Source organism: Electrona antarctica (assembly GCF_951216825.1).
Source record: "Electrona antarctica genome assembly, chromosome: 5".
Lineage (NCBI taxonomy): Eukaryota > Metazoa > Chordata > Actinopteri > Myctophiformes > Myctophidae > Electrona > Electrona antarctica.
This window is the reverse complement of record NC_136810.1, coordinates 23875810-23900602: the sequence shown is the minus strand read 5'-3', so window position 1 is coordinate 23900602 and position 24793 is coordinate 23875810. Positions and strand designations below refer to the sequence as shown.

General features: G+C 43.2%; 1 protein-coding gene across 1 annotated transcript in view; it reads right to left on the bottom strand.

Annotated features, from left to right (window-relative positions):
* The window catches only part of nell2a (neural EGFL like 2a), a 202852-nt gene that overhangs the window by 121203 nt on the left and 56856 nt on the right, over positions 1–24793 (bottom strand). Inside the window, exons 8-11 of the mRNA XM_079500915.1 lie at positions 22403–22505; positions 11598–11689; positions 7087–7192; positions 4192–4320 (exon numbers count right to left, since the gene is read on the bottom strand). Coding sequence (XP_079357041.1) covers positions 4192–4320; positions 7087–7192; positions 11598–11689; positions 22403–22505 — 430 coding nt within the window. The remainder of the gene's footprint in view (positions 1–4191; positions 4321–7086; positions 7193–11597; positions 11690–22402; positions 22506–24793) is intronic.

The window sequence follows — 24793 nt, the reverse complement described above, 5'->3', positions numbered from 1 at the left end:
ACAGCTTCCCTGTGCTCTCATTGGCTGTAGATACGGACCTTCTCGGAAAGTGGTCGCAACCCCGTTCATACTGTATGATTTCCAGTCGGCGAGAGAGTCAAATATCAAACCTGCTAGATATTCAGAAATGGTCGGGAAGGGTTCGGCGAGCGCTTTTTTCGCTTTTATAAAGCCCGATCTTGCATCAGAACGGGGGTTTTGTCGGCGACTGCCAAAAAAGCTCCCCGGCAGCATAATCGGAGCAAATATCGTGCAGTGTGTATAGGGGGCATTATAATGCAATGGGTTTTACTCTGTCAGTCACCTGCAGCATTTCTTTGACCACAAACTGCTGAAATTATATTCAGTAAACACAGCTGTTGCAAAGATAATCACCAAACAAAAAGAAACAAAGCCAATTTAGGAAAACACAATCTGTATTATGGGATCTAACCCAACACAGGACACGCTACAAACAATGAGACTCATTTATCAATATTTTGTAAAACGGTGTGTAAATGTATGTGTCAACGGATACAAACTAACACATTCTGACACACGAGACACATCATTTGTTTCCCCATGATGAGTATGTTGATGAGCTATTATAAGCTATGAGTCCTACTCCTAACAATAAATAAATAAACTAATACAAATGAGAAAACCTTGAACACTAAATCCCACAGTGCTTGCGGAAATGCATTCATTTCTGTTCTCATTATGGTCGTACAGCTCGTACATGTTTGATAAATGTGAGGAGGCCTTGACACGATGACGCAAAAAACAAAACAAAATAATCCATTTAGCATTTTTACCTCTGACCCCTCAGTGTAAATGGGTGGTTAACACCATTTGGACAGATGAATCCACAGAGGCACTGAAGGACAAAGTAATAGCTGGATATGGTTTTTACACAGAGCATAAACATGACCTTATTGTAGTGTGTGCAGCGCCGGTAATCAGTGCCATATTTTGTGAGAGAAATAAACAACCTGGTCTATGAAGATAAGCCCCAAAAAGCGACTATAGGCCACTATAGAGCACATCAAATCTACATGCATCTACTATTTGTAGAAAAATTTGGAATATTTTTGAAACGACACAAATCTTCATGATACAACACAAATCTTTATGAACAACACAAATCTTGTATGGGGTCTCTGCTCTACAAAATATTTTCAGATGGGGGTCCACAGCTAAATAATAATAAGCAACTATACAGAAACAAGCACCCCCCCCCCCCCCCCCCCCCATTGTCTGCTACATATATATTATATATATATTATATATTTTTTGTACAGTATGTGGACAATGGTGACATTGATCAATTATTGATAAAAAGCTTCCAATATATTATTTAGGCCCCAAAATCTATAAATCTCACTATTAAGGCAACCGGCCGGTTCCACGCGCTGCACAAGGTGCCCTTTTGTTTCACTTGAGCACCTGCCCCTCTAAATGCCACTGACTGGCGGTAGTGTCAGCGCTGCAGCATCCCTCTGCTTTCCTCCCAGTCCACGTACAGTAATAGCATCTTCAATTATGCAGATTCTCTTAAGAGCAATTATCAGACCAGCTGTTCCTATAATCCACATGTTAATAATAGACGATGGAAAGGGGGGGCGGTTCAAGTAGGATTTTTACTCATTACAACAGATAAGTGTGTGCGGTAGATACAAATATTCCCCTCCTCTTGACAGAAAAGAAAGTGAGCGGATGCACGTGGGAAAAAAGTGGGCCACATGTATAAAGGCCTATAGAAGGCATACAGACGATGTGATCAAACTTGTGCACACTCACACGCACAAACGCACACAAGCCTGCATTCACACACACAGGGCATGCACACATCCATGTATGCACACAAACACACAACATGTTGTTGGAAGCAGGTAATCTGTCAAAAATCTTATGCAGAGATGTTGTATGTAACTTTGATTGGATGGCAGATCGAGGGATGTCATATCTATAGTAACTTTGATTGGATGGCAGAGGGATGTCCTATCTATTTGATTGGATAGCAGAGGAATGTTGTATCTGCAGTAACTTTGATTGGATGGCAGAGGGATGTCCTATCTATTTGATTGGATGGTAGAGGGATGTCGTATCTAGAGTAACTTTGATTGGATGGCAGAAGGATGTATCTAGAGTAACTTCCTTTCACGATAAAAGCTATTGGCAAAACGACTTGTAATAATCACACCGGTTATACTGTATAAGAGGAGAGTTTCTGCTGAAGCACTTTGTCTCACAGCTCCGCCAATAGCGAGCCGCGTGAAATTAACAGCTTTTGTTGAGCATCAATACGGATTTTCCAATCATCTAAAGTGGAAATAGTAATCTAGTAAAACATCATCTGTTCTCATAAGACAACAGCACGACGACGATCAATCACACGTGGTCTAGTGGAGTATACAGTGGAGATAGTAATGAATGCGTAAACTGGTGATGAACTGCACCTCTTAAAATGGCCCTCCACTTGTGAAATATCACTCCTTTGTTCCTACCAGTCAATTTCAGAGGCGTCATTTCATAAGAAACTAGGAGAGTGGCAAAAAAAGGTGCCCACTTAAGCCTGATTTAAAAATCACACCCGTGTGAAGTGAGTGGTGCAACTCCGTGTGGGGGTCCCCAGGGGGTCCCCGGAAGTTCCAGACCCACAGGAACACGGCCAGAGTGCCGGCCTGGTTCCGGCGAGCCGCCTCTCGTCCGAAACGGTCGAGAAATGACAGAGTTACCGTGTGGGGGTCCCCGGGGGGTCCCCGGAACATCCAGACCCACAGGAACGCGGCCAGGGTGCTGGCCCGGTTCCGGCAAGCCGCCTCGCATCTGGAATGGTTGAGAAATTACAGAGTTTCCGTGTGGGGGTCCCTCTACTGTACTGTACTGTACTGTACTGTACTGTACTGTACTGTACTGTACTGTACTGTACTGTACTGTACTGTACTGTACTGTACTGTAACACCCCACATCATCATATATACAGTAAATGTGTGTGTGTGTGTGTGTGTGTGTGTGTGTGTGTGTGTGTGTGTGTGTGTGTGTGTGTGTGTGTGTGTGTGTGTGTGTGTGTGTGTGTGTGTGTGTGTGTGTTAGTGACACTTGGTTGTGAAAACCAACCAAAAGCTATTTTCGTACTCGGACAACCCAGCCAGCCAGGGACAGACCCAGGGACTTTCGTGCTCCGACAGACCCAGCCAGCCAGGGACAGACCCAGGGACACACATACAGTAGCTGTCTATAGGAGTGGTTGCACCACTCAAAAATAGCAAAGATAAATGATTTACAGTTTTCAGAGAGATTGTTGCAGATTATAATCTGCAACAATAACATTCAGAGGTGAAGGAAGTATGCATAAAATAACTAAATAAACTAGGGGTTGGAAATTGCCATCACCTAGAAAACCCCAATACTCCCCAGAGATTTGTTTGAAGCAGTGCTGGATTGACTGTTAGAAGACAAAAAAACAACGTGGACGCTCGGGTGGCGCAGGAATAAAGAACCTGTCCACCACTGTGGAATCTACAGGGCTCAAATCCACTTCGGTGCATCCGGCTTGGCTGGGGCAGAGAAATAGAAACACAACCCCTGTGTTGGGGAGAGGGAAGCCAGGTGGGAGGGCCATCTTTGTGTCACTGTGGTACTAGTAACTCATACAGGGTAAGAGACAGTGCCTGTCAGGGACTAGTCCCTCCCGGTGGGGGCTTCTCACTGGCTGCTGAGCCAGTGGCAACAACACAGAAAATGTGCGGGTAGAATTGATTTGCATGAACTGTGAGGAGGAGAAAAGAAAAACAAAACAATCCAAACATCGGAGAGAAAGAACACCAGGTAACATGTTTCAGAAGACCAAGACAGATCACAGCTGCATATCTCTACCACGTTGTCTTGTCGTCTCTTTCAGGGGAAACTTCATATGTGCAAAAGTGTTACTTTTCAGGATTCAAAATGTTTCAAGCTTGCAGGTCTGCTACTTTTGATGCTTTTGTGTGAAACTGTACGTAGTATCAAGTAGGGCATTAATTTACAAAAAAGAAACACACACAAGTTTGAATATGGAGGAAGAAAGGTTTCTGCCCGACAGCAACGATATAAAAGAGTGCACACACATTGACATTCAATAATGAACTATACCGCACTATTCACACATTCAGCAACTCTTGAAGGACAAGCTCAAAAAGCCAAGGTTTATGGTTCAGAAACACGGCTTACCTTCACAGTAAGCGTTATCGTCCCGCAGTGGGCGGAAGCCATCCTTGCAGACGCAGCAGTCCCCGGCCTCCAGGTTAACGCAGTTAGAGTGCTCCACACAGCCGTGGCCCTCGGCACAGAAATCATGACCTGCACAGGGACACATGAGACCAGTGTGAGGCCCTGGGGCGTGCACACATAGACATCAAAGGGGGCTTCAGCCCCTGCCCTTTTACCCGTCTGTAAAACAACTGCCCTCTCCAGACCATGAATGCAGCATTTACTGTGGTAAAATAAATGCAAATGTCACTCCTTTCCATGCCATGCTGGAAGGCAGCATTCAGGAGAATTGCGTTTATTTCCGAAGTGTCCTGAACTTGAACGCAGCATTTTGCAAACAAATGTGTTTAGAAATCCATGTCGTGGCCTGGGCCATGGCTCAGTGGTCCAGGCACCTTGGCTGGTAATCCAGTCTGGCAGAGTGCCGCGGGTTCGACTCCCGATCCCGACGGCCTTTACTGCATGTCTTCCCCCCCATCTCTCTCCCCATTTCCTGTCAGCTTACTGTCTGTCCCTCCATAAAATATATAAAATAAAGGCGAAAGCCACAAAAAAAAAGAAAAAAAAGAAATCCATGTCGTACACCACATCTCCACTAGCTAAAGGGTGCTGGGTTGCGCCCCGAAAATAGCTGATCTACAAGCTCACAACGTGTCTCAGTGTGACGCGTTGTGAGCTTGTAGATCTGCTATTTTTGTCCAAAAGTGCCCTCTTATGGGATTTCAGCCCCTGCCCCTCTAACACTCTCTGCACGTCCCTGAGTGTGAGGCCAGGTTTTCAGAGAGAAATAATATAAGGTCAATCAGGTCTACGAGAACAAGCACCAAAAGAAGCAGCTAGGCTTACGGCTATTTGATTATAGCCGATCTACAAGCTCACAGTCTACAAGCTCGCGGTTTGAGATCTGCTATTAAAAAATATATATAATAATATATTTGTTTAATTTGGCACAAACATTTTCAGATGGGGGGGACATACGTATTTGTCCGCAGACAAATATAATATTAATCTGGGGGTCCTTGCCATGAAAATGTTTAAGAACCACTGGGAAACAAGCACAAACTTTACAGAACAACAAGCTTATAATAAGCGGACATGGCAACACTGAATGAGAGCAGTGGAGAGAAGAGGACGACGGAGTCATGGAGAGATGCAGTGTGATGGGGTTGGCTGAGAGGTCGTATTGTACAGCCAACATTAATTCGGCCAGTGTCCACAACTATGACCTTTCCTCAGAAACGCTGGGGGTGCATACATTGTTTGTATAATGCTTGCGTTGTCCTGTTTTGACAGTGAGACTGGAGTCCATTGCTGGACTCCAGTCTTTTTCCAGAACTTTTTCTTAAAACCAACCCGCAAATTGTGTTTCCTTATTACCTTCTTTTATTATCATTGCAGGTGCCACAACATTAAAAAAATATATCAAAATGAAATGTCAATGGGAATATCCACAAGACATTTCAGGACTAATAGACATTTATTAACCTATAATATTAAAAGCAAAAGAAAGGCCATGATGAATCTATAATGTGTAAAACTAAGGTGAACATCGTATAAAAAATCACACCCGTGTGAACTGCAAGGTCTTTTATAGTCTGATCAGCTATGTCAGTGACACACACTAACCATAGCAACCATGCTCGTTTTTTTGGTACGAACACGTGTACACGGGTACAAAGCCAGTTGTTGGAGTGGTTTGCACCACTCACTTCGAGAGTGAGTGAGAAAGAGAGAGTGATGACATATACTGTATAAAGACAGTAAAAAATAATAATATATACATAATAACCACTTAAACCCAAGCATCCGTATATCTGCGACACTTTGTGAGCTTGTCGATCGGCTATTTTCTGCAAAGATATTTAATGTTGAGCGAAAACTAAATGTTGAGCGAAAACTAAAAAATCACACCCGTGTGAACTGAGTGGTGTAAGGTCTTATATAGACTGATCAGCTGTGGTCTGACGTAATGTCTGACGTAATGAAATCACACCCGTGTGAACTGGGTGACCATAGCAACCATGCTCATTTTTTGGTACGAACAGACAGACGGACAAACTAACAAAGCCAGTTGTAGGAGTGGTTTGCACCACTCAAAAATACACTAGTACAGAGCCCTGAGGGACTCCACCCAACAACGACTACAGGCTTTAGTTCCGACACTATTGTTAGACCGACAACCTACCTCAAACACTAAACTAACCATAACCGCAAGCACGGGAGCAGGGCATGTCCGAGCGCTAGTCCGACCGTTGTTTTTGGCAGCAAATTTTGATTTTAGTTTTAGTCATAGTCTCTTCAATAGTTTTCATTTAGTTTCAGTCACATTTTAGTCACCTGGAATGTTTTATTGTTAGTCGACTAATTAGTCGACTAAATATCATACGAATTTTGTCGACTAAATCTACAGGTGATTTAGTCGACTAAAATGTATTTTGGCGGGCCTTGATGCCGTCGTAATGACTGATTTTACACAGCGTGACACGTTGTGAGCTTGTAGACCGGCTATTTTCAGCATGCAACCAAGTGTAAAATTACTTATACTGGATCTCTTGTCCACTAGTCCCTTCCTAACATTTTAGTCTAGTTTTTATTTGTTGACGAAATTGTCAGTATATTTAGTCTAGGTTTAAGTCATCATAGATTAGTTTTCATTTAGTTTACATTTAGTTTTAGTCAGTGAAAAAAGGTGGTCGATGAACATTTTTCGTCTTAGTTTTAGTCAACGAAATCAACACTGCCCCCAAGAACGCATGGATGATACTGTTATTACTTCTGCCTAATATACCTAATTACCTCTGCAGTATATTGCAGACCAACAACGTATGGATGATAATAATAGGTCCCATACTGTACCTCTGCAGACCTTGCAGCATCTGCCAGGTACAGTGATGTGTTCAGACTCAGGACAGCCGAGTTGGGGACAGGGTTCACTGGGGACCACCCGGTGCATGGTCCTGTCCTGGAACACGAACACACCCACACACACACACACACACACACACACACACACACACACACACACACACACACACACACACACACACACACACACACACACACACACACACACACACACACACACACACACACACACACACACACACACACACACACACACACACACACACACACACACACACACAGTCTTATTTGGGAGCTTTACTAGTTACTTTACAGATGTAGATTATTAATACAAAACATGCATGAAACTCACACATATTTGTAGCCAATCTTGAGCGTGTGTGCTTGTGGATTGGCTATTTTTAAAAATGTTACATCAGCTTCCATGCGATCTACCTCTTCCAAAATGTGTGTGTGTGTGTGTGTGTGTGTGTGTGTGTGTGTGTGTGTGTGTGTGTGTGTGTGTGTGTGTGTGTGTGTGTGTGTGCGTGTGCGTGTGTGTGACTAGAGACAGGGGTGTGGCGACTAGCCACCTCAGATGCACCTCTTCAGCAATCTAGTTGCCTTCATAAACTCTGCCCTGCTACATTCTTCATTCTGATATTCCTGTCCTGTAGCTGTCTCGCCTGCTCAGCCAGCCAGCCTCAGATTTTAGAATGTATTCTTGCTCCTGTGTTTGTGTCTGCGCTTGGGTTCACTGTCTTATTATTCTTATTATTTTGTCTTATTAGCTTAACCCAAATTACTGCACTTTGAAGAAGAAAAACATTTTAAATGTGACATTCTGCATACATACATACATACATACATACATACATACATACATACATACATACATACATACATACATACATACATACATACATACATACATACTTTTACTTAAGTACTTTAAGTATATATATTTTTTGATTCCAGTATGTTTGCACTTTTACTCAACATTTTGAGTTTCTTATGCTTTTTCTTATGAGTTCTATTTTTCATACTGTGGGATCGGTACTTGAGTACTTCTTCTACCACACAATCCTCCTGAGCTCCTTCCTCCCTGTCTGTGCACCGCTGTCCTTCATTTGATCTGTCTCTGTCTTGTCTGAATGTAATTATGAAGGTAATTATCCATCTATTGTGTTACTGTACCTCCTCTCTCCGTGTCTGTCCATCTTCCCCGCTTGTTCATTACAAGCCAATTACCTTGACATAGTTACTGGTCTGTTTTGCTATTATTGTACCACCACACAGAGAAACCGTTGCTGTCGGGTGGAAACCTTGTATATGTAAAAATAAAATAAAATAAATCCTTTGTTATTGTTATTTTAAAAAACATTTAAAACTTGGTTAAAATAGCCGATCAAGATCGGATCTACAAGCTTGTGGATCGGCTATTTTCACTACCTTTGTGCGACACTCTTGTATGATGAAATACAGCATTAATTTACAAAAAGGAACAAGTTGAAATATGGACACATAGGGTTTCTGCCCGACAGCGACGAAAATAAACCCTGCCTCTATTCCCCTCTCCTGTCGTTTACTTTGAAGGATGCGGACGGCGGTTCCATAATTCATCTTAATTAACGCAAACGATTCGAATTCCTTCCCGAATCAATCTTGTGGAATTGTCTGTGAGGTGTGGGTATGTTTATAGAGAGAGTTTAAAACTTGATTAGGGAGTTCCTTCTTTCCCAGCATGTCTTTGGCATTTTGCATTAATTAACTTTTCTGCTATAGCGCTGGGATTAATGCTAGTTCAGACTCATTAACATCAGATCAGACCCAGACTATGGGCACAGCTCTGCCAACATGTGGTTAATGCTAGTTCAGACTCCTTAACATCAGATCAGAGCCAGTTGACTATGGGCACAGCTCTGCCAACATGTGGTTAATGCTAGTTCAGACTCATTAACATCAGATCAGAGCCAGTTGACTATGGGCACAGCTCTGCCAACATGCAGAGCATGTGGTGCAGGTGGATTATACAGCCAAACAAACCACTTAAACCCATGCAGTACTTTGTCTTAACTCATTGACCATATTCACGCAGAGGGTTATTTTGTTCAGATATAGTCAGTCATTCACTCAATATATAAAACGGCACATTGGCTCTTGTTAATTTACACCTTTCAGTGCACGACAGAATCACTAAATACTCTGTGTGATGCAGACAACAGGGTGTGCACTGAATTCTCCAATCTAACTTCTGCACAGTACTTCTGCATCTTTGAGTCTTTAAATGGGCCAATTTCTCCTAATTGAGTCAGCATTTGGAAAGCCAGAGCAACTCACCTGTTAATCAAGAGATACCTGATCTGAGGCTTAGCCAATAGTGTCTAGAATGACCAGTTCTACATCACAAATCCTCTGCATCAATGAATCACTTGATGCATTTGTCAGGTGGCAGGGCGGGCAATGCACATTTCCGTTAATCAATCGCCGGAAATGTACAACTTGCAGTTTGTGCAGCCAGCAGCGCTCGCTCGGCTCCATCATAACACCACAACGGTATATTGGACAGCTGTCTGGCTGGCCTGCTTGGCACCACACCTGGACCATCTGTGTCTGCAGGTAGATGACAGGCAGGTACCCAGGCAGATCAAAGGACCCGGGGATGGGGCTGTGCTGTCAATCACCACGTTACCGCTGCAGACTCCTAGGCGAGCCTGCTCTGACAGCTGTTCGTCATGCCTCTGATCTGTGCTCTGCCTGCTGGCTGCAGCCATGGTGGCGTGGGGGTGGTGGTGGTGGGGGTTCAACCAAGACTGCTTGATAAGTTGTTTGATAACTTCCGAGGGACTTATTTTTAGAACATTACTTCGAGATTGATAGTTCGTTTACAGTGTTACAAATGATGGGAAGTTAATGCGTTTTAAATTCCAGACGGTCTCTCAACAGTGGTAATTTGGTTTGCAGCAAAGTGTAACATATGCCAGTGGTTCTCACACGGCTGTGCCAGGAGACAGGTCCAGGTGTGTCTTGGGATTTTGTGACAACCACACATAATTATTGCAACAACTATCTAAAAATGAATTAATGCTTTTTTTAATTAACTACTCACTACAGTACTTTGTGTGCAGTGTGCACTCCAAGATGGAAAATATATATTTTAGCAACTTTCATCCATGGTGTCCTTATTTTGGCATTGTAGAATGTAATTCGACAAGCTTGCTGTAAACAAGAGAAAGCACTGCAAAGCAGAATGCCTGCAAACACTCCAGTTTAAACAAAAGTCTCAAGCTGCACGGCTCAACAATGTCAATGACGAAGCAATGACAGGGGCGGCAGTGGCTCCGGGGTGTGCTGCTGCACACTGATAGTGCTGCGCTGCTGCCTGCTTAAACTGTTTCTGCTCACCCTCCTCCACCCCAGCTACCACCTGTCGTTTTGGATCTGCTGTTTAGGTACGGGGGATTCAGAGTCCCTATGGTTAGGACTGATGCGCTTGATCTCAGTACCAAAAAAGCAGATCCAATTCATCGCCAAACCATAATAAAGATAGTGCTCATTTTATATTCAATAATATAAAATGAGCACTATAAAAGCCTTTTACTAAATTATTTTACTAATTAGTATTTTTATATTGTGGTATTACTACTTGCTAAATCTGAGAACTTCTTCCAGCACTGCCAGGAACCAGAACAGAGCTGGGTAACTGATAACTGTTTGTGTTTTTTGTTGTTGTAAATGAATGCTCTACTTGGTTATTCTACAGCATCACACAAAGGCATCAAAGATAGCAGATCTGCAAGCTTCGATCTCCGCGTCGTCCGTGAATCGACGCGGTTTGAGCTTACAGCTGCTACTTTTGCTTTTTTGTTTTTGAATCCTGAAAAGTAAGACATATGAGGTTTCCACCCGACAGTATATGTAATATTTAATGCTTTTAAGATTTGAGTGGTACATTTAATGCTGCAAGACGTATGCGGTTGTGTAATTCATGTTCTGGGAAATTGTATCGATATAAATGTTCCAATTTTGTATGCAGCACTCCGTTGCAAAAGAGACCTTGGTCTCAATGGACTTCAATAAAAGTTCCACTCGACTCAATCACTGTATGAGTGTAGTGTTTGTGCACATGGATATGGTGAATAGTCTGCATTTCTATTTCTAAAGCTATTCAAAATACAATGTGCATTACATTCATGGGGGCAACCTCTCTTTGAGTGCCCTTGAGGCCTTGTGACAGAAAGATAAACTAAAAGAAAGAGACAAACAAGACAGCCAGACAGACAGACCTAACTTAAAATGCCTTAAAGTTGATGTGCCCCAACCTGCTCATGGAAGCGGTTAGTAGTTCAGTGTTTTGCTCCAAAGACATTTCCGACACGCAGCCAGGACTCATCAGGAGCCGTGGGAAATCGAACCGGGAACCTTCCAGTTCCTCGTACCTCCTGAGCCGCCGGCGCTCATGTGTTGATGTAAGATTTTGTATTTTTATCTGAATTGGTTCCCAGATTGTTGAAGGGACTTACCTTGCATTCAAACAGCAGACACCTCCCAGAGGAGTCCCGCACCGCTTTCTGATCCCCTTCCACCAGCTCCTCTCCACCAAACTGGCACACAGCTAGAAGCGCGCACACGCACACGCACACACACACACACACACACACACACACACACACACACACACACACACACACACACACACACACACACACACACACAAACACACACAGGTTTTACTATGTGTGTGAAACAAGTATTCATTGGCTGATGTTCTATACGCTGTTGTGTTTTCAAAGTAATCAAATAAACCGCTGCGGTGCACAGGGATAGAAACCTGCCTTAGTCACTACACGCTAAATAGATCATATCGTGACAGGGAAGGCACGGTAATCACTTGGGCAAATAGTGTCTGTCTGATGCGTAGCTTGTGTCAGACAGATCGGGAGAATCAAGATGATTGACACCGTAGGTCAGGCCCCATCACAAAGAAGCCCATCATGAAAGTGAACTTTACTTCGGGAAGGAAAGTAATAAAGTATATGCTTCTACTTGACAGATGATCAAAAAAAGACTCCTCCGCATGAAGACCTGCGCAGACAGATAAGGGTTTTAATGCGCTTTGCGTCCCCTGGAGCAGGACAACCCGCGGCGCGAATATTCCTAATTAGCCAATTTGTAATTAGCAGCGTATTGCCATTGTGCCTATAGTCCCCAAGCACCCAAAGGTAACATTTCAGAACAATTAGAGACCTGGAGCGCCTCACCTCAATTGTCAGCTAATGCTTTGAGAGCTTGTAGAGGGACTACATTGGTTCAATACTGCCTGCCTCGCTGGACCCATGGTCATTTGCATATGGACCAAATAGATTAGGGGCTCCATCTTGCGGCAGGGGCCCTTTTTCCTTAACACAATCCATTTATTTATTTTTTAAGGACGCAATATTACGTCCTGGCGGAGGGGGTTATAGTGCTTGGCTTGGATTGGGTTATTAATTTGGGGATTTAGTATTGTGTAAGAGGCGTTCCCCTGTAAAAAATGCTATCTTGTGCCACCACCTAAATCCTTAAAACACCTCCGCTGAATACATTATGCATAGGTGTGGTTTGGGCGTTACGCAACTTAAACCAATAAGTGTGCCAGGTGCCATTGCCTTTAAGAGATCTATTATCCACAGTCCATTATGCCCTGGATCTTGCCTTATGGAAGAGCAACGCGTGCTGCCTTGGAATACATTTATATTAGAGGGTTGTTTTGTGTGTCCAGTATCTGACTATCTGCCATCCACTCCGCAAACCAACACAGCCAAGTTGTGCATAAGATAGCAAATATAGGGAAAGCGCATCAACATGCCTACAGACACACCTCCACCCACAAATATAGGAGTTGGCAAAATGAGTGGGTTGTGTGGCCACAAGATACCATTGACGCATAGTGGAAGCTCCTAAATGTATAATTCACGGTAAGTGTTTATTACTTGCGGATAAACCATAGCACAAGATATAGCCCAGGATGTACTGACGATACAATAGCCACACAAAAAAGCGGAGAGTCCTAGGGTTTCCAAAAAGGCAAGAGGAGGGAGATCACTGTAAAATTATAAAATATTTTAACACCTTTGAATATACTGTACATCCCTTACAGCGTTTATTGGCACACAAACACACACAAAGTCTTAAAAACACGGAGAGTTGTCGGCATACTGTATGTATGTGTTTCGAGTCAAACCTTTTCCTTCGGCAGTAATGAAGACTTTTGTTTGCCTGGATGTGTATGTGAAGGTTATTAAAGGATGTTTGCATTAACAGTGGCATCAGGACCACAATGGAAACTAGAAAAAAGTGCCCTTCTGGGCACCAGGAGGATAGGAGTGTGTGTGATGTTTGGCAAAATGTTTAGGAGTAATATAAATGTTTTTTTTGTTTGTTTTTTTTGCAGCAATTATCTTCATTTTGTTGAGGAAATGCAGAGCCAGCTCACTCATAGCATCTCTGAGGATAGCATTCTGGATGAGCAGGATATGTGCAGCCCGTACAAAACTCTTGAAAACTTTGGAAGGCAATCTTAGCCAATCAGTGTAGAATCTGAGAAATCCAACAGACTCGTCTTGATCACATGACTACAGAGATCATGTGTACTGATTTGCGTGAGATTTGGATGAAATCTGTGCGACTAACAAACAATGTGTTTTGCAGAAATCGGCCTCATGGTGGCGCTATAACCGGCGATGTGGAGAGATGCAGGGAAAAAGATTTTCCATGGCCTCTAGGGAGTGCGCATACATAAGTTGTATACAGATCGATGCAGTTATAGGTAAAAACAGGAATTGCCCTGTTATAGCGCCACCGTGAGGCTGATTTGGAACAAAAGGAGTGGCATGTCGTCCACGGCCTAGTGGAAATGTGCGTGTATAATTTCACGGAAATTGCACACTGTGTTTGTGATTTGTGGCATTTTGTTCGAAACGGACCAATCATGTGAGCTTTGGAAGCCAATCTTAGCCAATCAGGATGGAAGATGGGAAATGGTGCAGATCCGTGTTGATCACATGACTATGGAGATATTGTATACCGAATTGTGTGATGTATGGATAAAATGTGTACGAGTAATCTACAGAAATATGTTTTGCCTAAATCGGCCTCATGGTGGCGCTATAACAGGCCGTTGAGGAATATTTGGGGCAGAGGTTCGTCGTTGGCATCCAGGGAGTGTGTGTGCAAAGTTTGGCATGATCGGGCCAATGGTGCCGGAGATTAGCTGGTAACGGACGGACGGAAGGAAGGACGGACGGACGGACGGACACACGCACGGACGGAGTGCAAACATACTCTCTCTCCATGCCTTCGGCCTGGTGGAGACAACAAGCTGCTAGGGCTTTTTGTTACCTTTTTACAAATTATTGTAAAAATAAATAAACTATTTGCAAACTGTTAACACAGTATTGAATCAGTCTTTCCTCATATTTTGTATTGAGGCCATGGCTGTCCACACACCACTCGTTCTCACCTGGAGGAGAGCAACTGTTGCAAGTGTTTGTAGTCTACACTCTACAGCTCAGTGTTCAGCACAATAGTTCCTGCCATGTTTGACACCAATCTCAGGATCTGGGCCCTCACCCAACCATGTGCAGCTGGATTCTGGACATCCTGTCGGGCCGTCGCCAGGTGGTTGAGAATGGGCAGCAACATGCCACAACCACTGACCTTCAACAACACATGGCCGCCTCAGGGCTGTGTGCCGAGCCCTCTCCTCTACTCCCTGTACACACACGCGACTGCATGGTTAGCCACGCGACAGCTCCAACATCATCATCAAGTATCATCAAGTATGACGTGTGATGGGCCTGATTGTCAATGACGAATGAGACAGCGTTAGAGCACTGGTTCTTGAAGAGGAGTTTCAGCAGGTCCCCAGCTAAAAGGATTGATAGTTAGGAACCAAACGGACCGTTACAGTCAGGCACAGGGGGTGTTGGACCCATATGCAGGGACTCACATCAAACCCAGAGGTTGATGCAGTTGACTTAGACTTTACTTAGACACAAGTGACTTACTTTAAAACTAACACAAACACCCAGTGACGACACTCAGGGCAATTGGACTCTTCCAAGTCCCGGCAGAGCCTTATAGAGAGAGAGTTGTGCCACCTCCGTTCACTTCATCAGACCGGTCCAATGGCGGTAGGCCCGGATTAACAATGGAACTTAGTGGCGCTTATAAGCGCGATGGCCCGCAGCTTGCAGGGCCCTGTGCGAGACTATTTAAAATAGGTACAGCTGTTGCTTCCGTCAAAACTGTATTCATAGCCAGGTCACTGATTTAAATGTAACGCAACGCAGGAACCCACGCTAGTGTTTTTGGTCGTCCAACAGTTTCTTATCAAATCGGTGGGAGGAGACTCACAAATAGCAGATCCAGTCGGGGAGCAGCAGTGATCGTGCTGGTGGTGCCTACATGCGCACGGTGCGCTGAACGCACGCGCGTTCATTCACTAGGCGCGCAAACGCAAAAAGTGTTGTCCTTTATTGTGTTACACTCACGTGAATTACATGCACACATTATACGCATTATTTTGTGTGCAGGCCTTTTCAGGCACCTATACTCATTCTTTAGGACCCAGTTTTCTATTTTGTTCAGGCTTCTGTTTGAGCACTCTCAGTTCTTCTACAGGACCCCAGCTGTGTGTACTATCAAAGATGGTCTATTTATGAAGATGGGCGAACTTCATTGGCGTCACTAGAGGCGCAATGGCCTACAAATCCTACAAATGGTCTCCTAAGACCTAAGTAGTCATGGTTTGCTCCCCCCGACCTTTTTTAATATGTCCATTCATTTCACGTTATAATATTCACATATTGTCATCTTAAATATGGGGCCAGAGCCCCCTATGTGTTGCAGATGGACAGAGAGAGGCTTCCGGACTCCTTTGTTGCTGGGATAAAGAAATTAGGTCGATAACAAAGTAGATTTTCTAATGATTTGTCTCGCGAAAATAAGCCATTTTAGTACTATGAATATCTTGTAAATAGTGCCTTGTGATGATTGGGTCCAGTATTTAGTTCAGTGACCATGGAGTTAAGGAATGGATCATAAGCTGTGTTCACGTTCACTCTCCCATTGGAAATGAATAGACTCAAACATTCTTCCTGTCTCCTAATAATGTTACCACCCACCTCACGCAGATACGGGAAGTAATGCAAAGTTGGCCCCTCTTGCTATTGGCCTCTTGGATACTATGCAAGCCCCCAGAAAGGCTTGCCAACGTTGAAGCTGCGAGACGTAGTGGTGAAAGCTGGAACTGCAGGCGGGCCCCTGCATTTATCACGAGGTTACCCTGTGCAGCTGGGGTTTAACATTGAGCACTCGGTTGCACTTCCGCATTTACCGCATTTATTTTCCGCAGTTACCTACAGTTTTCATTTTTCTAATATGTATTTCTGTTACTGTATTTCAGATACCATTCATTCATAAACCACCATGTCTGTCTGTGCAACCATCAACCTTATATAAAGTCTATAAATGCCATCAAGTGTCCAAGCTCCCTGACCAGAGCCCTGTCGTGGGCATATACAGTAGCATCATAATTCATAACCCGTAAGCATAAACAAGCCTGCGGCCTCCATTCAGGATAATTTTTACAAAAACGTTTGATGAAAAGGTGGCCTAGAGAGAGGTCCCATTAACGTGATGATGGAATCGTATCCAGTGACATTCCTTGGTTCTCCTGAGGAATTTCACATTGTGGCCATGCCGCGCACCACAGCCCTAAAGGCCCAACACCACAATGTCTGTATACAGCCTCAGGCGGATGAGGAAATTCAGCATGAGCATCCGCACCACACAGCAGCACCATTAAAGAGCATCCTGACAAGTTGCATCGCCAGAGAACTCCACCTCCCTCCCATCCACCTCGGAGCACTACCGAGGGTGGTTACACGGACAAAGGTGAGCCTCCCTCCCTCCCTCCCTCCCTCCAGGACATATTGTGTACACCAGGCAGTGTGGAGGCCAAGGTAAAAACGGATTATTAAGTACAATAACCACCCCATAGCCCCAATCCATTGTCAATCTCTTCACTCTGCTACTGTCAGGATAGGCAATGCTGCAGTATCAAATATTGACACAAACAGACAGGGCTGCTGAACAGGCACTGAACCTTGCTGCACATGACATGTCTGCACATAATCACCCATGTATTTACCTGTTGCACTTTAGACTGTAATCTGCACTATTTTGCACAGCAGTCAATATTTGCACCTACAAATCAGCTTTGACACCATACAGTAATATACTCTGCACCATTCTTGTGCCTGCTTATGTCTTTATAACTTTGTAAAGTGTCCTTGGGTTTCTTGAAAGGCACTTGAAAGGCGCTATATACATTTAAGTTATTATTATTATTAATGATTAACTTGTATGGACGTTTTCTTAACTCTTTTATTTGTATTTATAAATGTAACTGCAGTCGTGGGAGGCTTGTACTGTAACGGTTTGACTTGTTGTTACTGTTTTGGGGTGCCAGTTAGGCAATGCCTAACACAATTTGGTCCACTTTGGAACAAACTGCTTATTTTTTTAAGTCAACCTTACAATGGATTACAAGGATAAATATAGCAATAAACCACATGAACCTGTAAACCATATAGCCAGTTACCCAAAAAGAAAACCTTCACTCAATACAACAGTAAATCAGTAAATTCACACAGACGCAGAAGAACTCAGTTTGATATTGCGTGTATTAGACTTATAGAGACTCCAGCCCACACCCAAAATCCAGTCCAAAGTTTCCAAATACCACAGTAGCGTCCACAGAGAACAGTCAATAACATTCACGTATTCACAACACCTCAAGGTTATTCATTCACTGAATGAAAGGTTAACACCCCAAAAGAACAGAAAACAAACTAGAAATAGTGCCCTTCTGGGCACAGGTCTCCACCAGGAGGATAGGACTGTGTGAGATGTTTGGCAAAATGTTTAGGATTAATATAAACATGTTTTTGAGGCATTTTGTTCCAAAAATGTGTTTTGCAAAAATCAACCTGTTGGTGGCGCTATAACAGGCCAATGTGAAAAGGGTGGGATATATTCCTCAGCCTAGTAAGAAAATGTGTGAAAGATTTCACGTAAAGTGTCGCTGCGCTGACGTTAGTCTGTGTGAGTACTGGGATATACGTGGACAATGGACATGAATGGTGGTGGTGTGAGTGGGTGCGTGCGTGTGCGAGGGTACGATAGCCAATTGCTACAGTACAAAACATTGTATAAGACCCACTCATTTACTCCTTTACACTAATAGAAAAATGAAGGGCCAGGCGATCCCATAAATCTACATCAATTCCTCCTGTTATGTTATTAATCCAAGTCGTGTGAGTTAGTTGAGCACGCCAATCCTTTGGAATACTTAAGACCCTCTACGTATCACAATAGAAACCAACAATGGAAATAAGCTTTGGCGTGTATAGGTGTTTAATCCATTAAGGAGCTTATGTTGGTGATAATGTATACATGGGCAACTGGCAGCCCAGTATCCACATGCGCCCGCCCCTCACCTTCACTTGGGCGGGAACCCCTTTTGGTGTTAGCATTATGTTATGCTTTAGCTATTGAAAAATAGCAGATCTACAAGCGCCACCGAGATAAGAGGTTTCTGCCTGACAGTATATCCAATGTGGCCCTCTGGAGTGAGTGTGGAAATATAGTGGCCCTTTCTATCACCAAAGTTGCCAACACCTGCTTTAGATGTTTGTCAATAAAGTATTCTATTCTATCTGAGTTGGCACTGTACTTTATGGCCTCTTCTTGCTCTCTACTACACCATCTCTTCCTGATCGGCTATTTTAGGCGAACGTTCCCCCAGGAATATATATGGATATGGCTAGAGCTCAAGTAGTTACATCACCCTGTCTCTTGTTATGTGTGTATGCAACATAACAGCTTATGAGTCATACCCATCATCACATCCCCTCCGCTGTTGCTGTGACCTATCGTATGGATGAAGCTTAAACGATGTCAACACAAGCAGATTAGCGTGCAATGTGATGCCTAAGAGCCAAAGTGGCACCTGGATGGAAATGTGAAGAACCTCACTAGGTCAGATCAAACCAGCCACAGGAGCCGTGTGTGTGTGTGCGTGTGCGTGTGTGTGTGTGTGTGCGTGCGTGCGTGCGTGCGTGTGTGCGTGCGTGCGTGCGTGCGTGTGTGCGTGCGTGTGCGTGGGAGGATGCATGCAGTGATGCAAGTTCTGAGCTGAATCCAGTTCACACAAGATGTCCTGCATGGTGGGTGGACTGGTGCTACAAATACATATGCCAATTGCCAGCCATTCCCAGCCTGTGTGGGCCGTTAAGATGAAGTAAAGTACTGTATATATACTGTCTACATTAGTTGCATTGATTGGGCCGGGGACACAATCAATTGATTGATCATGCAATAAACATGCTCTGAAAATATGATGTGGCCCACTAAACACAGCTGCCGTGTTAAGGTCAGATCGGTGGGCTGTGACCCCTTTTGGGAAATGCTGACATGTTATAGGCTGCTGCAACCAATGAGTGATATGTGAAACAATTATTGAACCAATGGGAGGGAGCTCATATCATTTCACCAATGGGATGGAGCTCATATCATTTCACCAATGGGAGGGAGCTCATATCATTTAACCAATGGGAGGGAGCTCATATCATTTAACCAATGGGAGGGAGCTCATATCATTTAACCAATGGGAGGGAGCTCATATCATTTAACCAATGGGAGGGAGCTCATATCATTGAAAGCAACGTTATTAATCTGCTAGAACTAGCTTCCCAGCAGTGTTGATTTCGTCAACTAATACTATGACGAAAAATGTCAGTTGACTACCTTTTTCCACTGACAAAAACTACATAAAACTAAATAAGAACTAAGCCATGGTGAAAATAGCAGCAGATATACAAGCTCACAACCTGTCGCAAAGCAACGTGTTGTGAGCTTGTAGATCGGCTATTTTCAGCAAGTGTAAAATCTACCATTACGATGGCATCAAGGCCCACCAAAATACATTTTAGTCGACTAAAATCTTGTGATACTTAGTCGACTAAAACTAGACTAACACTTAAACATTCCGGGTGACTAAAATGTGACTAAATGAAACCTATTCAAGAGACTATGACTAAAACTAAAATAGAAATGTGCTGCCAAAAACAACACTGCTTCCCAGCCTACATGGTGTTCTCAAGCAACAGTCCACTTTTATTACTTTTGGGAATAAATCAACAAAAACAAATAATATATCAGCCCCTTTTGTGGGCAACTTCAGTCAAAACAGGAGGTGAGTAAAGCTAATATCCAGCTGCGAAAATCACTTCGGAGGTGAATAGAGGGAATCTGAGAGGAGTCATGGGATAAGCAGGGTAATAAGAGTCCACACTGTGCGTGTGTGCGTGCGTGTGTGTGTGCGTGCGTGCGTGTGCAGGACTGGGGAAAAACTGAATTCTATCAAAAATGTGGATATGTGATGAAACAGAATTATTCATCTGCCGAGAACATAGCCAACGCACAACAGCTATTGATGAGTGAGACCAAAACCAAACAACCTTACGGTCTGCATTATGCACCACAGCATAAGAGGGAGAGCAGAGCATGGCCTTAAGAAAACCTTATAAGGAAATGCTTTATTTCCTTCTTCAATTTCTCCTCAGGGTGAACCCGACGTCTGCGTGTGTGAGGTGACGGCGCTCCCATAGTCAGAGGATATTAATAAAATCTGGGAATACATTTCTTACCAAGAATTTTCTTCACCAACGTGTTTGTAAAGGGTCTACTAACATATCACACATTGGTTTCTATTCAACCACCCTAGGGGAATTTGTGACAGCTGCTGAAAGTTGGGGTACCATACAACCATTATAAGGCTAAATGTTCTACATTTCATTATGCTTTAAGTTGCATGTGACGTGTCAAACTAGGGGGTTTTCATGATTCTGAATCCATTCAAAGCATTAGTTGTGCACGAAAATCACTCCTTGGGCTAAAAATGAACATAGCCGTCATCACAAATGTGATGAGGTCAGCACATTTGGGCATATTTGGGCAAGTGGCTATGGCCAAACTAGGGGGTCTATGGCCAAACTAGGGGTCAAACTAGGGGGTTTTCATGATTCTGAATCCATTCCAAGCATTAGTTTTGCACGAAAAACACTCTTTGGGCTTGAAAAGGCCATAGCAGTCATCACAAATGTGAAGAGGTCAGCACATTTGGGCACATTAGGGCACATTTTGTGCAAGTGGCTATGGCTGAATTTAGCCCAAGGAGTGTTTTTCGTGCAAAACGAATGCTTGGAATGGGTTCAGAATCATGAAAACCCCCTAGTTTGACTGCTAGTTTGGCCATAGCCACTTCACATTCACACCTCATCACATTAGGATGACGGCTATGGCCATCATCACAAACTAATGCTTGGAATGGATTCAGAATCATGAAAAACCCTTAGTTTGACATGTAACATGCTACTTAAAGCATAATTAAATTTAGATGTTGCCTTATAATGGTTGTATGGTACCCCAACTTTCAGCAACTGTCAGAAATTCCCCTAGGGTGGTTGAATAGAAACCAATGTGTGATATGTTAGTAGACACCTTTACAAACACATTGGTGAAGAAAATTCTTGGTAAGAAATGTATTCCCATATTTGACATTATACTGATAATATTCCCTGACTACCAGCATCACCCGGTTGCAGTGGTGGAAAGTTGTAAGTACGAAGTACATCAAGTAGTAGTCAAGTAGAGGCAAAGCTTGTGGCTTATTTCTAACCTATAATGTTTTCAGATACATATTGTAGCATGATGATTAAGTTTAAAACGAGTAATACACTGTCTGGATGTCATCTTGAATGGGATTAAAAACGGAGTTTGCAGCTGTGTTTGGACGGACGTGCAGCAATGGGAATAATACAGGTGAATTAAATCAAGATTAATTTGACACTCGACACAAGTAATTAAAATTGGATATTTAGGGACTTTTGATATAAAAATACACAAAAATGCAAATATTCCCATTGTTTTGGCATCCATTGTTAGACAATGATGACCACGGATATGGTCTAAAAGTGTGAAAAACTTATCCCTAAACTCATTTTTTACTATTTTAAAAAACATTTTAAAATAGTTCAAATAGCTGATCTACAAGCTCACAACGTGTAGATGTAGATCGGCTAGTTGAACTATTTTAAAATGATTTTCAAAACAGTGAAAAATGGCAAATAAGTTTAGGGATAAGGGATAAGGGTGGCGCAAGATGGAGCCCTAAGTGTAGGAGGCAGTGTAAGAAAGTGAAGGGGTGCAACACACTCACGCTGGCACTCCTTGCAGCAGGCACCCTTCATGTAGGCAGGCTGTGTGCCCGCCGTGCACTGTGGGGGAGGGCAGGAGATGGCCTCACACTGAGCACTACCGTTCTGAGGGAACAGGAGAGAAACACACACACACACACACACACACACACACACACACACACACACACACACACACACACACACACACACACACACACACACACACACACACACACACACACACACACACACACACACACACACACACACACACACACACACACACAGCTTGATCACAATGTAGGAGAGCAGGTTATGTTTCTCACCCGTCAGTCAATCACAGTAGTCACAGGGGTCTTCGACAGGCGGTTCCGGGACCTGTGGTCCTCAGAGTTACTACAGTGCATTAACCACTTGAACCCCAGCCTAGCATTCCTGAGGATTCTGAGGAGAACTTTAGCCAAAAATTGCTGATCTACAATCTCTGCAATTTGTTAGCAAAGATGTTTGGTGTAGACTGGAGTGAAAATATTTATATTTGTGTTTTTAGATATTTCAGTATTTCAAAGAGTCCATTGGCTCCATGATGTCATGGACACTGGGCTCACTTCCTTCCTGGACTACAATTCCCATAATGCTTTGGTCCACTGCTCGTCCTTGTGTATAGGGGGAGGGCTGTCTTACTGAGACAACATGTAGTCCAGGAAGTAAGTGCGGTAAGTGCATGGACAATTTTAAATACTGAAATATCTAAAAACACATATTACCCACAAAAACCAGAGGAAAGTGTTTCTTGTCTCCCAAACATCATTCAAATAAGACCTGGTTGCAAAAGGGGAGAAGTGGCCCTTTAAGTGTCTGAAAATACACATTAATCATTAATCATCATTCTGTCTGACATCCTCAATATGCCATCTTGTGCCACCTGGGGTTGTGCTTATTATAACTTCTGTGAATGAAGGCATGGCGACAGTAACATCTACGAAAACCGCGTAATTGGTAACATCTTATTCCGTGACCTTTAGATATAAAAGGTCGCTGATAATTGCCACACATAAGTTAAAAAACACATCCCGTCTAATTTCCTAATTGCGAAGCGTGGCGGTTTCGTTCGGATGAGCAGACGGAACGAATCGCACATGATAATTATCATCTGTCAAGACCAATTAGACGCGATGCGGTGAGAGATAACGTCGCTGTCGGGTGGAAACCTTGTATCTCCATATTTCAACTTCAACTTTTCTTTTTCAAGAATTATGTCCTACTTTGTCAACCGAAATCTACAAAGTTCTACAAGTTCTACAAGTTCACAAAACGTTTTGATGCATTGTCATTTTTAAGTGAAAGTGAAAGTAGTTACATCTGTGTGTGGGCTTTATAAATATTGAACAATTGAAAAGTATTAACAAAGACATTTTGAAACAATAACTACATTGGATTATTTTGATTATTAATAAATGATCTAATTATTAATTAGCATTATTATATTTTTTTTTCCTTTTTTCTCTCCCAATTTAGTCACTATCCCATTTAACCCTCACCGCATATTTTCGAGTTGCCACAGCTATTAGTATCCTACTGGGTATCAGCTGCCAGTGAGGAGCCCCCACCGGGAGGACACATCCTAGTCCTCCCATTGGACGTTCCCTGCTGTGTGTTACCACTCCTGATGTAACCTATTGGCTCAAGTTACTGGCTCAAGTAGCTCAATCATTTCCAATGCTTAATTTATACAACCGTGTCAGGTGCTGAAAATAGCCCGATCTACAAGCTCACAATGCATCGTGGAAGCGATGCATTGCGAGCTTGTAGATTGGTTATTTTCGGGCACATCGTACGACGAAGTACAAATTGGACGGACATTCACTCTCCTTTTCACAATTATTCACACGGTGGAGAGAGAAAAGCAGGATTGTGTCCGTACTAAGTACTGCCGTTGAATTGTGTGACTGTGGGTTGCCGTGGATGCCTCTGCTACTGTGTCTTTTCTTGGGTAACTGGGGCAACAGCCTGCAAACCCCAGGGAGTAATGAGAATGTAAGACATGGACAATGGGGCTCCTGTACTGTTGTCCCTGGTTTCCTAGACACCAGTGGTGGGAGAAGTACTCAAGATTTTCCCATTAAGACCTGGGGCTGATTCTAAAAATGTTTTGATCCAGGAACCCACAGATTTGAGTTAAAAAAAATGTTTTAAATATATATATAGCGCAATGTAGGCTATATTAAGATTTGCAAAACATTTCAAGATTTTTTCAAAAATAACAGATCTACAAGCTCATAGCAATAGCATGGCACAAAGTGAAGTGCTATGAGCTTGTATATCTTCTTTTTAGCTGCACTTTCATGTTCTACCCAGGCTGCTGTAATGCTTTACCACAGAGCTTCTTGCTCAGGGGAGAAATTCAATGT